At 40.9% G+C, this 16,964-nt stretch overlaps 1 protein-coding gene across 1 annotated transcript; it reads left to right on the plus strand.

Moving 5' to 3' along the window:
• The first annotated feature begins 14,191 nt into the window (after positions 1 to 14,191).
• On the plus strand, positions 14,192 to 16,831 carry LOC117191122 (guanylate kinase-associated protein mars-like). The gene is made up of 2 exons (XM_033396084.1): positions 14,192 to 15,539; positions 15,592 to 16,831. Exons 1-2 carry the CDS (start codon positions 14,252 to 14,254, stop codon positions 16,575 to 16,577), a joined length of 2,274 nt encoding a protein of 757 aa, XP_033251975.1. The 5' UTR covers positions 14,192 to 14,251; the 3' UTR covers positions 16,578 to 16,831.
• Positions 16,832 to 16,964: the final 133 nt, after the last annotated feature.

Genomic DNA, 16,964 nt, shown 5'->3' on the forward strand with positions numbered 1-16,964 from the left:
TCTACTGCATATATTAATACATATTCCAGGCTCTGTCGCAGCTGTCTAAAAACGTATTCTCTTTCTCGACACTTGACACACACTTGATAAAGTTGAATGCTTATTTTTGCTTACTTTTATTATTCACTTTTATTTTCATACGTGCAATGGTAAACAGACACTCAGAAATATACCGAAACTACGTCACAAATTTCAAAATATGCCGAAAATATACTGACGTATTATTTGTATTCAAGCTGAATCAAATTGCTTTCGGTCACTTCCGTTTCATCAGCGAGCGAGACCGGTCGTGTTTTTTCTTAACAGTCTGAAAAGTGACTTTTTCCAAGCAACAAAGGCTTAATTAAAAGTGATTGTACAAATTGGATCATTGTTTATTTCATACAAATCTTCATCAATATATAAATTATTCCTCTTTTCATTTCCCAAAGGAGAGGTAAGTCTTTGGCAATCTTGTTAAACCAGCAAGTATGGCGGACGCCGGTCACTCGGTGTCTGCCAAATTGAAACCCCCTGATCAGGTGGCAAAAAGCGGCAAAATTCAAACCCAAAAAACAATAGCAAAAAACTTCAGTGCTTTGTGTTCAGGTGTGAAAGAGGACATATTCGACAGCTTGACTAACGAAAAGTACCCAGCAAAAAAGATGCGCAAGGAACAAAAAAGCGACAACACCAATACAGTCATAAATAACAAAATGCTGATAGACGATGACAGTAACAAAATGGTGGAGGCTTCTGACGGTGTGACCGTTCACAATTCTCACACAAATGCCATAAATGGTTTTACTGGAAATACTGAAATGACTAAAACACTGAATAAAAATACTAATCCGATTATAAACCCATCAAATGTAGGTATCGAAAGAGAAACAGTGTTGTATAGTGAGTGCCACATCGGTGATGCGGCTGTACTAGTATCGACTAAGAACAGTACCATCTTCGAAAACAAAAACACCAAAAATGGCTTATTCTTTTTTGAAAAAATAAGACACCTTAAAATCAAAGGAATTAAAGAAATCGTAGCTCTTGCGCCACTCTATACAAGATTTATTTTAAGGTTTTCAGCGAAGCAAATGATTTAGTTTTAAATGAGGAGTTAAAAAAAATGAATTTAGTGGTATTTATACCAAAAGACTATGTGGAATCCTACGGAGTAATTAAAGGGGTGCCCCTCGGTTTTTCTGAGAATGAAATTATGGATAATATTACTTCTAACATAAAAATTAAGTCAATTGAAAGATTAGCAAGAAGGCAGAAAATTACAACCGATGACAACAACGAAACATTCAAGCTCATACCATTAGAAACAGTAAAAATTGGTTTTGAGGGTTCAGACATCCCAGAAAAGGTATCCCTTTTTGGGATATGTGGGATGAAAGTAAGCATATATGTTCCCAGAGTAAGGCAATGTTATAATTGTGGCAGACTTGGTCACACTTCGACCAGATGCAAATCAGCTAGGAGGTGCTATAAATGCGGAGTCGAGGAGTGCAATGTGTCGTGCACTGGTCTCAAGTGTATCCTTTGCAATGGGAAAAATCACTCAGCTAGGGACAGACTGATGTGCCCAGTATGAGAAAAGGAGATGGACATTAACAAAATAATGACAATCAAAAAAATCGCGCGTAAGAAGTGCTTAGCACTTACTCAATCCATCAAAATTTTTCGCTGTTAGATAATTATGAAAAAAACTATCCAAAACTAGACATAAATGAGGAAAATGTTCAAACCAAAAACGTTAAAGCAAATGAAGTTTTAAAAAAACACAATTATGCGAGCAGGTTAGTGCAGAGACCTTTGGTTCCTGCACAAAAACCCCACTATCACTTAGAATCATATACCAGCGATTCTAGTAATCACGTACCATTTTTTGAAAACAAAGAACTAAAAGAAAACAAATTTACCATTCAACAGATGGTTGACATGTTGTCTCGTTTAGTCGACTCAAATGATGTGTCACATCCATCAAAAAAAGTGACCAGTACAAATGATTACAATATGGAACATAATGCAGACAGAAAAATGAACAAACAGAGAGAAACGAACCTTTTTAAAACATCTAAATAAATATGAAATTTTTACAACATAACATTCAATCTATTAAAGCCAATAAAAACGACCTAGTATTCTACTTAAACAATGAAAACTTCGACTTTGCCATTCTGGCTGAAGTTTTCTCTCACGATCTCCGTTATAGGAAACTAGCTAACTTCAATATGTTAGAAAAACATAGAGAGGACGGTTATGGAGGAGTGGCGATTGCCTACAAAAAAGAATTAAGAGTTAAAAGACTGATATATGAGACAGAGCAAGATATAATTATAGCAAGAACCATCAACAACAAAGATAAATTTCTTATCACCTCAGTATATTTTGAACCTTTGTTGTCTCTTGCATCCTTCAAGCAAGCGATTAACAATCTCCTTGAATATTTAGATGCATTCGGAAAAGTCATAATTTCAGGAGATTTTAACGCAAGACATACCTTTTCTGGAGACAGAACCAACAGTGGAAAGGGAACTTTTCTCATGCAAGCTATGTCAAATGCTGGCTACAGTCTAGCAAATGACCACAGTCTCACATTCAGAAGACACATCGACTCAACATCAGGGTCTGTACTCGATTTAACTTTCACAAAGGGTATTCATATAGAGAATTGGAAATGCGAAAAGTTTTACCTAGGAGGCAGCCACCATCACCCAATAACCTTTGAAACAGCAGGATATCAACACAAACTCAAAACTTTCCTTGCCAAAAACAGGCTACTGAAAAAGCTAAGCCAGTTTGAGGCCGACAAAGATATGGATAATTTAGCGAAGAACATCCAACAGGAAATAAAAGCAGCTACTTATGAAATCAAAAACAAATGTCCAAAATTATGGTGGGACGAGAATTTAGCCAAATTATTCAGGGAGTTTGCAGAGTCGCAGAAGAAGGCAGCTTCAGAACCCTCCTTTCAAAATTATTGTTCTGCTGTTAACCTCAAGGTTAAATGGAAAAAATCTGTTAAAATTGCCAAAAGAACTAGCTATGCCAGGAAGTTAACAGAGTTAAATGTAAAATCGAACTCAAGAGAAGCCTGGAGATTCCTCAGAAATCTAAAAAACTGTCAAGAGGACACCCCAGAAATTTTCAACCCTGACAAAGCTGGGCCATACCTGGAATTCCTTAACGAACAAATAACCTCAGAAGCAAAGGATGTAGACGAAGAAATGTACTCAACCAAGAACAATGAAAATCCTTTCTTTTCCTTGGAAGAGTTAGAGGCTGTGTTAGTCAGAAACAGAAAAACGGCAGGAGGAATAGATCACATCACATACGAGATGCTGAGTGCTCTTAACACTAGTATAAAGACAGAACTTGTACATTTTTACAACCGTCGAGTGGCTATGTGCGATTTCCCAGTCGAATGGAGATCTATCAGAATTGTACCTGTTCGGAGCAGAACCCAGCCGATTAGCTGCTTGCCAAATAGCACCTAATTCTTGGCCCTCAGCCGCTTATTTTGTTTGTTACTTATGTCTATGTCACTCATTTGTTTGTTAAAGCTTTGCGCTTGCTTGCCCTGCTAAACGCTCTCTGCCAGCTCGCTCTTCGCTATCTCCGCTTTGCGTCTGCCTACCGACGTCGGCCGAGCGAAGCTGCGCTTAGCGATCGGAGCGGCAATGTAAAGGGCAGGCAAGCCACACTTGCAATTTGGATGTCACGCATTAAAGAACATATCGTAATTTTATTTCTGCGCCGAGTTTTATTTAATTCGAAATAATTAGTCGGCCGATTGGGGATAAAAAACATTATCTCCACATAAAATTTGGTGACCCCGACGTGATCTCTGAGTTGCAGTGTCAATTAATAATCATTCGCTATCGACATTCGTTAGCCCTAGCAAATTTTCTGCGGTTAAGCACAATTCGGTGCTAAAACACACTTACATACACTTACATACACGCATTGCTGGCTATTAATTTCTCTGTCGCGACAATTTGGTCAGTGCAGTGCGGTAGGCAGTGCAGCGAACTCACTAATACACACAAGCGGAGTACAAAGCGGAATCGGACAGCTCGCACAGCCGCACAGCTAAAGGCATTAGCTGTAATCCCTTTGCTTTCGGTTCCCACGTTTATACGTATACAGGGTGTCTTTTTCGGTCGAGCTGAGTGACTCTTTTAAAACCTCAACATGGCAGCACCTGAGCCTACCAATGTCGCGAACGCAGCAATGCCGAGTGATGTAGATTTCTACAAGCACAAGGCCGAGTCCATCGCGCGCCAACTAAAGGCCATGGATCGCTTTCTCACCAAGGAAGAGCTTGCCGAGTTCGATGAGGCAGAACTTCAAGCTCGCTTAGAGCAAATCGAGCGAATGAATGCGGATTTCGATGCCGCTCAAACGAGCCTTGAAAGGCTGGATTTCCTGCAGTTAGCCCATGATGCCCGACTGGACTTTTCGAATGTTTATGTGAAGGTTAGGTCCAGGCTGTCGCGGGAGTTGATGGCTGCTCGCACGGTAAATGTTGCCAATTCAACGGCTCGGCATACTCTCGAGGGGAATTCGTCGTTGTTCGCCTATTAAAGTATAGGCCGTTCTCGAATGCCCGAGTTGCAGCTTCCGCGATTCGGGGGGAACTACATGGATTGGCCAGAATTCCACTCGATGTTCTCGACAATGGTGCACAAAGACCATCGTATACCAATCATCGAAAAATTCCAATATCTTCGTGGATGTCTAGATGGTGCTGCGCTGGATACGATACGTTCCTTGGAACTTTCTAAGGAGAATTACGACAAGGCGTTGAATTTGCTAATGTTGCGATTCGGTAATAAACTGTTACATTTTCAGGCACACGTCAAGGCTATTTTCGGGCTGCAAGGGGTGGAGAAGGGCTCAGCTATCGGCTTGCGCGCGCTCAGCGACAAAATCAATTCGCACTTGCGTGCACTTCAGATTGCTGATTTTCATCATAGGCACGAAACTGGACCACAAAACAAAGGAGAAATGGGAAGAGAACTTGCCGACGTCAGGATTGCCTCGGTGGTCAAGCATGGCCTCATTTTTGGAAGCGAGATGTCGGATGCTGGAGAATTTAGGATCAGCCATGGCAACAAGTCCTAGTCAACAGGTGGGAGAAGACAAACCTGTCACCCTTATCACCTCCAGTAACGACCATCCTAACCCCATATGTAACCATTGCAATTCCTCCGAGCATTACATATCTAGATGTCAGGCATTCCTGAATCTCTCTGCGTTTGAACGATACAAAGAAGCAAAGAAGAGCCGCTTGTGTTTGAACTGCCTCAACAAAGGCCATGAATTGCAGAGGTGCAGGTCAGGACTTTGCAGGCATTGCCAGGCCAAACATCACACGCTACTCCACATTCCATCGGGAACTGGTGCTTCATCTTCCTCTTCACCGGCCGAGGAATCGATCCAGCAAGAGGCCGCGACTGTGCTTTTAGCAAGCGGGTGTTCTAGCCCTCCCCCCTCGATCCAGAAATCTCAGCCTAGCCAGAACGTGTTGCTACCTACTGCCCTCGTCCATGTAACAGATCGTTATGGAGCACTTATCCCATGTCGTGCCATTTTGGATTCTGCATCACAGGCAAACTTTGTAACATCTAGACTTGCTGATCAGTTGCAGTTGGATCATCGCTCGTCTTATGTTCACATCTCTGGAATCGGAGATTCCATTCTACCTTCGAGCAAGTCTGTACATATAGTTGTACAATCCCAGGACGCAAGCTATCGAGCTTCCTTCGCTGCAATTGTCACCAACTCAATTACGGAAATGCAGCCTAACTTCGGCGTAGACGCAAAGGATTGGCCAATGCCGAATAATCTAAAACTAGCTGATCCTAATTTCTCCAAGCCGCAACGTATCGATCTGTTGATAGGTTCTGGTTTGTTCTTCGATTTAATGTGCGTCGGACAGATTCGACTATCAGCCCAATTGCCAACATTGCAGGAGACAACACTTGGTTGGATAGTATCAGGAAGCATTGATAGCTCGGAGAATAAGCGTGCAGCTTTAACCGCTTTTGAAAATTCCTCGTGCATCTCTATTGACGATTTTCGACCCACAACGCTGGAGTACCAAAACTTAGAGCAGCAATGCAGGAAGCAGCTGCTCGAGTGCCAGGTGCAAGTGGAAAAACTGCGATCGGAGAATCAGGAACTGCAGCGCGAACTTTTCCATATATTAAAAACCTACATATCCACGCCAAATGAAATTCAACTTTCAACAGTTTCTACATTGCCAAATTTCCTGCCATTCTATGCAATTACAGAGGTTCCCGATGATCAAGACGTAGTCACGACAAGCCGCCTTCGTAAAGAAGGCGACGATCATCCCAGCGTAGCCGCCAGCTGCGCCCAAGCAAGCATCTTCAAGAGGGCCGTTGGAAAAATAGCGGTTCTGCCCCTTCAGGATGGATCTGTTGAAAGCCTTTGCCTTCCAACGGGGGGGGAATGCTCGGAGCAGAACCCAGCCGATTAGCTGCTTGCCAAATAGCACCTAATTCTTGGCCCTCAGCCGCTTATTTTGTTTGTTACTTATGTCTATGTCACTCATTTGTTTGTTAAAGCTTTGCGCTTGCTTGCCCTGCTAAACGCTCTCTGCCAGCTCGCTCTTCGCTATCTCCGCTTTACGTCTGCCTACCGACGTCGGCCGAGCGAAGCTGCGCTTAGCGATCGGAGCGGCAATGTAAAGGGCAGGCAAGCCACACTTGCAATTTGGATGTCACGCATTAAAGAACATATCGTAATTTTATTTCTGCGCCGAGTTTTATTTAATTCGAAATAATTAGTCGGCCGATTGGAGATAAAAAACATTATCTCCACAGTACCAATACCGAAAAAAAACATGGATCTGACTGACTTAAAACATTTTCGACCTATATCCCTCATTTCGGTTGTAGCCAAGACAGTAAATGGCATGGTGAAAGCCAGGCTGGAAAAGCATATACAAGAAAACAAGATTATACCCTACAGATCTTATGCATACCAAAAAAACAAGTCTGCAGCGATGTGCATAAATGATGTCATCAATGTGGTAGCGGCAAAGAAAAAGAACAAGGAACACGTTACTCTTGTGGTTGTTGACCTCAACAATGCCTACAATTGCGTCAACCTGAAATTCTTAAAAAGACTAATTTGGTTACTCTAGCCTTAATAGTCTCTGAGATTTTTGAATATCCCCAGATTTTCGTCCTTTGCGGGGGCAGAAGGGGGTGTGGCGAAATTTTGAAACAAACTCGTCTCGGTCCGATATATTAGGAGTGTGGATACCAAATTTGGTTGCTCTAGCTTTTGTAGTCTCTGAGATCTAGGCGCTAATGTTTTACTCTAAGCAAAGCCGCCTATGCTACGTGTGTGTTAGAGAGAGACAGGGCGAGAAAAAATGAAATTGTTTTCTTGATGCTGGCTATAATAATAATACGATCCAATTCAGATTCCGCAGTCTTAAAGATATGGTCATTCTCTACAACTCTACGTTTTTGGTTTTCTCATATCTTTAAAATTGTGGATGCCACAGACTTTCGTCTTTTGTGGGGGCGGAAGTTGGCGGGGCGAAGTTTTGAAATATTTTTGTAGCAGTGACATATCACAGAAGTCTGGATCCAAAACATCGTTGCTCTAGCTCTTATAGTCTTTGAGCACTAGGCGCTGAAGGGGACGGACAGACGGACAGACGGACGGACGGACAGACAGACAGGACTCAATCGACTCGGCTATTGATGCTGATCAAGAATATATATACTTTATGGGGTCGGAAACGATTCCTTCTGGACGTTACACACATCCACTCTTACCACAAATCTAATATACCCCAATACTCATTTTGAGTATCGGGTATAAACATGCAACAGACTCCTCCAGCTTGCGACTACTATCAAATCAGGTCTAAAACCTAAAACAAGTACCAACATCTTCAAAGCTTTTATTAGAACAAAACAAGAATATGCTATCACAAGTTTTTCAGACATGGGATCTGTAGCAAGTAAAGATATAGAAATAGCGCAGGCTAAATCACTCAGAAGGTTTGTTGGGGTGCCACCTGACACAAGCAAACACGAAATTTTTGTCCTCGCTGGTGTAATGCCACCTGTTTTCAGGGCGAAATGGCTTACCGCCAAAGAACTGCTTAAAATTAAAAGGTTCAATCCAACAATGTTTGATAGTGTTAACACATGTAACAAAATCCATGTATTAGATAAATTTTTAACTAAGGGTAAAGAAGAATACTCGAATGAAGAAATAAAAACTATATTTAATGAGATTCTGAACAAGTACAGAAAGGACGACTGGAACATTCTATCAACAGATGCCTCAGTTACAGAAAGTACATGTGGCATAGGAATAGTAGAATGGCCTAGTGGAAATATCCACAAGTACAAAATAGAAAACAGATTATCCTCAGTAGGTGTCGAACTCGTAGGACTTAATAAGGCCTGCGAACTATGTCTTAAATATAATTACAAAAAGGCTTTGATTTTAAGTGATGGATTAGGAGCTATTAATTTAATTAAAAAAGACTCGTACCTAGTGAATGATATTCACAACATAATTAACCAATCAGACATTCAGAAACTTGACATTCTATGGGTACGAAAAGACTGACATAGCAGCAAAGGCTGCTACAAGTGAGGGGTTTACAATAAATATAAAATAAAGCTACAAGGAGGCTCAAAGAGAAATTAGGAACTTTTTAGTTTACAAATGGAATGAGGACTACAGGACGAAGTGTAGGACGAAGGGATCCAGCCTCATAGACATATTTCCAGACATACCCAGTAAACCCTGGCATTTTTCTCTTAAATGGAATGCTAAAAGCATCAAGACCATTAACAGACTTATGACGGGACACACATACGACAAAGTCTTCCTACACAGAATCAAAGCAATTGACTCAAATATCTGCGAAACGTGCAATGTAACTGAATATGCCGAACACCTGATCTTCGATTGCCAAAGATTTGCCGGGCTCAGAAGGAAATTCAAAATCTTTAAATATTATAACAATTTACATCAATTATTAATAAAAAAAGAGCCGCTACATCTCAGAGAGCTGGCAATCTTCATCAAAACTGCTGACTTAAACTTTTGACCCCTTTTTTCTTCATCATGTTATAAAGTAATTTCAGTTTATTTTCTAAAACAGTTAAGTAATTTTCTCCTTTTTTTTTATATACCGACCTGTCAAACTCGCCAAACTACATCACCAGTATCTGATCAATGTGGCTACAGTGCTACGATCAAAATTCCGATCATCCTTAAGATGATTTAAAACCAAAAAAAAAAAAAAAAAAAAAAAATTGCTTTCGGTTGAATACTAGCTAGCAACGACTATCAGCACTGAACACATATTTTTAACCGATAATCTAATCAATTTTATATAAAAGTGGCTAATTTTAAGTACCATCTTTATTGGCATTGTTTATAAAATAAGGTTTCAATAAAAAATGTCAACAATTTCCACTAAGTTTATTTCTTTACATGGTAACTACCCATTTGCTACATATTAAAATCATTTGTATAAAGAGGTATATGTGTACTTTTCAAAATTGTTGGCCCGTTCTTTTCCATATAAGCCCATGGAAGCGCCAGTGTGAAAAACCCCCGTTATGCATATTTTTACATTCCTTTTTTTTATATTTTTGAAAACATTGAGATTTTGATGGCAAGTGATCAAGATTTCGATGATTTCCCGCATTAATAATCGATGTGGCTCTAAATTGCATTTTTACACGACTTCTACATTGGGGCATTGGCTAAGAGGGTGAGTGCATAACCTTAATATACTGGAAAATACTATGGAAAGTATTTTTATATTTTGCAAGGTGTGTGAACCAGACATTGTGGCAAGAAAATTAGTGTACTAAGTGACTTGGCGATAAAATATACGGTCTGAAATATGCCACATATACCCACTTAAGACCCCTCTATTTAAACAGTCATTGTAGATACCTCCTATCCCTTCTTTTACTCACAAAAAAAACCCACTATATCCACGATTTCCACTATTTTCGGTGCAATATTAAAATACCCCTTTGGCATACAATGGGCTAATCGTTCTGTGATTTGATATTATTAGCTTGCTAGGACTTTATAGCTGAACATGAAGTTTATCCGATTGATAGATTATTTTTATAAAATAGTAGCCAACTTTTGCTAGTCATTCTTATTGGATTTGTTTAGAATTTTCACGAGTTTTCAAAGTGAAAATTTTGAAAAATATACCGCTAAAAATTATTGTGTAAAAAAAGCACTACCTTTAAAAAAACTGCATACAAAATACCAGATTAAATTGTTAAACAAATTCCAAGTCCCCAATCTATCAAAAAAAGTTTCCTTGCCAGGTAAAAAAGAGGTAAATATTATTATTATTAGTATTATTTTCCGCGGTCTAACTAGAGTTGTTATCCAGTTTAAATAAAGGGGCTTAAGTGGGCTAAGTTCGTTTTTTCATCGGTATGGCACGCTGAAAAGGCGCCATTCTTAAGAAGCGTCCCTCCATTTTTTTTTAACTCCTAAATAATTACATTGAGCCTGGGAAGCAGTTGGATCTTCCAACAGGACAACGATCCAAAGCACACCGCACATGTTGTGCGTGATTGGTTGCTGTATTATGCCCCAAGACAGCTTCGTTCACCACCCCAATCTCCAGAACTTAACCCAATCGAACATCTTTGGGACATTTTAGAAAGATTGGTACGGAAGTATAACATCAGTAGACGTGAAAGCCTCAAAACCGCCCTCATTCGAGCTTGGGCCAAAGTTCCGCCCACAACAACCGAAAATTTGGTGGCATCGATGCCCCGACGACTACAGGCTGTAATAGATGCCAATGGTGGACCAACCAAATATTAAAAGTATAAAAAGTATTAATATTAAGATGACTTTGAGACTATAATACAAAAGCATAGAGGCTGTATGTACACTTTTTTCCGTGAACATTTTATGTTTTTTCGTTGTAACTTTAGTATACATAATTTTTGTTTAAGTTTTTTTTCTGAAATAATAATAACTTTAAGTGTCCTAAATAATGGCATACCAACTTTTTTAATTTTCATTGCGAAAACCCGAAATATTGAAAAATCGGTGCTGTATGTTGACTTTTTTCCTTGACTGTATAAACAATAACTCATATATTTGATTGCGCGTTGTGTGTAGTTCTCCTCTCCTTTCTTTAATATTCTTGGGCGAGAAAAGCGATTAAAAATACACCGACAACCGACAAGGCAGGCAGAGCGAGAATTGACAGGCGGTGGCGGCAGCGGCGAACCGACACCGACAGAGAGGGGAGTGTGTGCGTGCGTGAGCGAGCAAGCGCAGCGTTGCCAGCAGCATTTATTTAGCTAACTTAACCGATGACATCGTAAATTCACGGAAAAGCAGGTAGGACAAAAGCAATTAAGCATTTGCCTTCCATGGGGCAGAATCGGGGTAAACCTTGGCGTTTCAAACCGATTGAATGTATGTGGTTTTAACAGGAATTTAATTTTACAAAGTAGGGCGTGTGTTCTTGCTGCTGGCAATGCTCTTGCCGTGACGTTGTTTGTTTTAGTTTTTTTAACCCCAATAAACACACGCACACACTTGTATTTATTCGGCGAATTTCGTGGGGTGTCTACTGCATATATTAATACATATTCCAGGCTCTGTCGCAGCTGTCTAAAAACGTATTCTCTTTCTCGACACTTGACACACACTTGATAAAGTTGAATGCTTATTTTTGCTTACTTTTATTATTCACTTTTATTTTCATACGTGCAATGGTAAACAGACACTCAGAAATATACCGAAACTACGTCACAAATTTCAAAATATGCCGAAAATATACTGACGTATTATTTGTATTCAAGCTGAATCAAATTGCTTTCGGTCACTTCCTTTTCATCAGCGAGCGAGACCGGTCGTGTTTTTTCTTAACAGTCTGAAAAGTGACTTTTTCCAAGCAACAAAGGCTTAATTAAAAGTGATTGTACAAATTGGATCATTGTTTATTTCATAGAAATCTTCATCAATATATAAATTATTCCTCTTTTCATTTCCCAAAGGAGAGGTAAGTCTTTGGCAATCTAGTTAAACCAGCAAGTATGGCGGACGCCGGTCACTCGGTGTCTGCCAAATTGAAACCCCCTGATCAGGTGGCAAAAAGCGGCAAAATTCAAACCCAAAAAACAATAGCAAAAAACTTCAGTGCTTTGTGTTCAGGTGTGAAAGAGGACATACATATTCGACAGCTTGACTAACGAAAAGTACCCAGCAAAAAAGATGCGCAAGGAACAAAAAAGCGACAACACCAATACAGTCATAAATAACAAAATGCTGATAGACGATGACAGTAACAAAATGGTGGAGGCTTCTGACGGTGTGACCGTTCACAATTCTCACACAAATGCCATAAATGGTTTTACTGGAAATACTGAAATGACTAAAACACTGAATAAAAATACTAATCCGATTATAAACCCATCAAATGTAGGTATCGAAAGAGAAACAGTGTTGTATAGTGAGTGCCACATCGGTGATGCGGCTGTACTAGTATCGACTAAGAACAGTACCATCTTCGAAAACAAAAACACCAAAAATGGCTTATTCTTTTTTGAAAAAATAAGACACCTTAAAATCAAAGGAATTAAAGAAATCGTAGCTTTTGCGCCACTCTATACAAGATTTATTTTAAGGTTTTCAGCGAAGCAAATGATTTAGTTTTAAATGAGGAGTTAAAAAAAATGAATTTAGTGGTATTTATACCAAAAGACTATGTGGAATCCTATGGAGTAATTAAAGGGGTGCCCCTCGGTTTTTCTGAGAATGAAATTATGGATAATATTACTTCTAACATAAAAATTAAGTCAATTGAAAGATTAGCAAGAAGGCAGAAAATTACAACCGATGACAACAACGAAACATTCAAGCTCATACCATTAGAAACAGTCAAAATTGGTTTTGAGGGTTCAGACATCCCAGAAAAGGTATCTCTTTTTGGGATATGTGGGATGAAAGTAAGCATATATGTTCCCAGAGTAAGGCAATGTTATAATTGTGGCAGACTTGGTCACACTTCGACCAGATGCAAATCAGCTAGGAGGTGCTATAAATGCGGAGTCGAGGAGTGCAATGGGTCGTGCACTGGTCTCAAGTGTATCCTTTGCAATGGGAAAAATCACTCAGCTAGGGACAGACTGATGTGCCCAGTATGGGAAAAGGAGATGGACATTAACAAAATAATGACAATCAAAAAAATCGCGCGTAAGGAAGTGCTTAGCACTTACTCAATCCATCAAAATTTTTCGCTGTTAGATAATAATGAAAAAAACTATCCAAAACTAGACATAAATGAGGAAAATGTTCAAACCAAAAACGTTAAAGCAAATGAAGTTTTAAAAAAACACAGTTATGCGAGCAGGTTAGTGCAGAGACCTTTGGTTCCTGCACAAAAAACCCACTATCACTTAGAATCATATACCAGCGATTCTAGTAATCACGTACCATTTTTTGAAAACAAAGAACTAAAAGAAAACAAATTTACCATTCAACAGATGGTTGACATGTTGTCTCGTTTAGTCGACTCAAATGATGTGTCACATCCATCAAAAAAAGTGACCAGTACAAATGATTACAATATGGAACATAATGCAGACAGAAAAATGAACAAACAGAGAGAAACGAACCTTTTTAAAACATCTAAATAAATATGAAATTTTTACAACATAACATTCAATCTATTAAAGCCAATAAAAACGACCTAGTATTCTACTAAAACAATGAAAACTTCGACTTTGCCATTCTGGCTGAAGTTTTCTCTCACGATCTCCGTTTTAGGAAACTAGCTAACTTCAATATGTTAGAAAAACATAGAGAGGACGGTTATGGAGGAGTGGCGATTGCCTACAAAAAAGAATTAAGAGTTAAAAGACTGATATATGAGACAGAGCAAGATATAATTATAGCAAGAACCATCAACAACAAAGATAAATTTCTTTGCCAGGTAAAAAAGAGGTAAATATTATTATTATTAGTATTATTTTCCGCGGTCTAACTCGAGTTGTTATCCAGTTTAAATAAAGGGGCTTAAGTGGGCTAAGTTCGTTTTTTCATCGGTATGGCACGCTGAAAAGGCGACATTCTTAAGAAGCGTCCCTACATTTTTTTTAAGCTCCTAAATAATTACTGCTCGACGTCAGAATGCAGCGCCACAGGGAATTATATAAACAGCAATCACTTGCTTTCAGCCCACGCAATTTCAATGAGCAGAACCGGGAACTCCAGAATGCGGCGCGTGCAAAACAGCGCGAGGATCGTTTTCAAAGCAACCGCATTATTAGTGTTAGTCCAACTCCCGTCAAGCGTGCGGCACCTATACCGCCCTCAGAGGAGGCGCAGCCACGCCTTACCTATGTCGCTCCTCCTAAGGAGAATCGAAAGCCAGAGCTGCCTCAGCAGCAGCAGCAGCAGGAACCCCACCCGGGACCTTTACATAAAGCGCTTCGTGGATTGGACGGCTGCCAGGAAGGAACAAACAAAGAACGAGCAAATTGCTCGTCGTGGTCAAAAGATGTTCACATATAAAACCGAAACACTTAAACCTGCGACAAACCCCCAGAAAGAGCAGGAGAACGCTCCGGCATTTGTGCCGCCAAAAAGGCACTCCTTATATGTTTTGGCAAAAAAAACTCAGTGTACGCAGACGGCAGCGGAGAGGAAACAGCCTTTGGCAACCCAATTGCGTACCCAGGGTCATCCATCCAGATTGCGCGCTCAGCCTGCGGCAACCATGGCAAAGCTGCAACATGCAACGTCGCGTCCTCAACCGGTCACTGTGAAGACCCAAACATCAAACATGAAACATCAAACATCAGCAAGGAATGTCCAGCCAGCCACAGTGAAGCCTGCACCTTCACGTGCATTGCCCTTGAAGCCTACAGCAGGCCCAAAGCCCAAGGCAGCAGATTTGGTCGTTGGACCTTCTGCAAATGGGGTTGTTCATTTGCCAAATGTGAGGACGCAACCATTCGAAAAGCCGGCCGTGAGTAAGCCCACCTTAAAAATACCAGCAGTGAAACCAAAGCCCATTCAAGGAGGCGGCGGAGGGGGAGCTGCGGGAAAATTTAAGTCGACCGCAGTAGCAAAAGGGCCGGCAATAAAAAACAAGCTTGCCAGCCAATTGTCGACCAGAATGAAGGCCAAGAGCAACGTCAGCAAGTACGTAGGTCTTCAAAAGAATGTTCGAAATCGGCCGGAGCTGATGAGAGAGTTGGTTGAGGCTGGGACCACTGAACTCCCACTGCCTCCCAATACGCCGCTGGAAGAGAAGATAAGTTTCCCTGCTCTGGCCACATTCACGCAGTGCAAGACGAACAATTGCAGTCAAGAAATGATAGAAGCCTTGGGTGAGATTTCAAATCTGAGTCCAGTGGGTCCAATGAGCAGCCACCGAGATTCGAAAGCGAAGCGGAAATTTGACTTTTCTAGGTACTCTTTGATAAAAACGGCAGCTGAAGAGAGTTTGATCTTGGATCCATATCTGGCTAAGGGTAAGTACAACAGGAATAAAATGGAGTAAAATGTAATATTATTGGTTTCCAGATCCAGATGATAAAGAACAAGAAAATTCTACTCTGAAGGCAGCTGCGGAGCAAACCCCTCCTCGCAGGATTTCCGATGAGAAGCCCAACTACTTAAGTCCATATGTGAGCGTCTCGCGCGGTAAAGTCAACTCTCGCTGTGAGCTTGAGAAGCGAAACAGCATGTATTTGCCCGGTGAGGAGTATCCTGTTGCCAATCGGCGGGCCCTCGAGTCGGTGCTCTACTTTCGCATACAGCTGGAGAATGAGATTCGACGACTGCGAGATATCTGCAGCGAGTGGGAAGCCTATAGCAAGGAGAATGAGGCGCATCTGGTTGAGACGGGCGGCATAGATATGATCAATGTGGCCATTGGACAGACAAATTTGCTCTCTACCAAGAAATTGATGCAGTTCAGCGGTCTGATTGACCGTTGCGAGGCGGGAGCTACGGGCAAGAACCATCGACCCTACGATGGCAGCGAGGAGACGAAACCCGTCCAGGCAGAGGATCTGGAAGGGTGGTGGGACATGCTGCGACTCCAGAGTGAGAATGTTGACAAGCGCTTTGATAACTTGAAGCGATGGAAACAGAACAATTGGCAGGACCCCGATGCAGTTGAGGAATCGAAAATACCAGCCAAGCCTGTGGCCAAACCAAAGTCTAAGCTGGGCAACAATTTAAACGCTAAGCCCAAGGTCAAGGCCAGCAGTAACTTGATGCAATTACTCCGCAAGGCCCATGCTGAAATGAAAAAGGCTAAGGCGGATGTGGTATCAGCGGACGATGCCCCGCAAACTCCATCTCGCAGCAGCACTCAGCGTGTGATCGTAGTACGCGACCGTCGGTCCTTCTCTCCTGCTCGCACCGTCCTGCGCATGTCTGTAGGCGAGAGCCGTTCTTCCAATGGTGGCAACACTCTGCTCAAGTCTGCTATATTGGCCGCAGCCGAACAAAACGCTCTTAATCATACCCCCCTCCCAATAAGGGACGCCAGTCGATTCTGAAAAAACCAGGGACCAGCAAGCGTGAAAGTCGTGGAGTTATTTTCAGTACAAAGAAAAAAGTACGGCACTTCAAATTCACCTACGAATAAGGCACTATTAGCGATGACCAGGGCCCAGCAGAAAATGAGCCGCAATCCGCGTCTTAGGCCATCCACCGAGTTTATGTAGTTTATCTATCATTTATTATTTAAAGTTATGTTTTTGTTTATATGTATAGTATTATTTAATTCTGAAAATTATGTTTCAATTTCAAAGCCTTGTTTGATATTTTTTTTTTAATTAAGTACATCAATCAATCAAATAAAGGAAAAAAACGAGGGGGAACGTTGTGAGTTGCTGCGGACACCGCAACTCTACAGTTATACCGGATACTAAGTCAGTATGGCT

Source organism: Drosophila miranda (assembly GCF_003369915.1).
Source record: "Drosophila miranda strain MSH22 chromosome Y unlocalized genomic scaffold, D.miranda_PacBio2.1 Contig_Y1_pilon, whole genome shotgun sequence".
Classification (NCBI taxonomy): Eukaryota; Metazoa; Arthropoda; class Insecta; order Diptera; family Drosophilidae; genus Drosophila; species Drosophila miranda.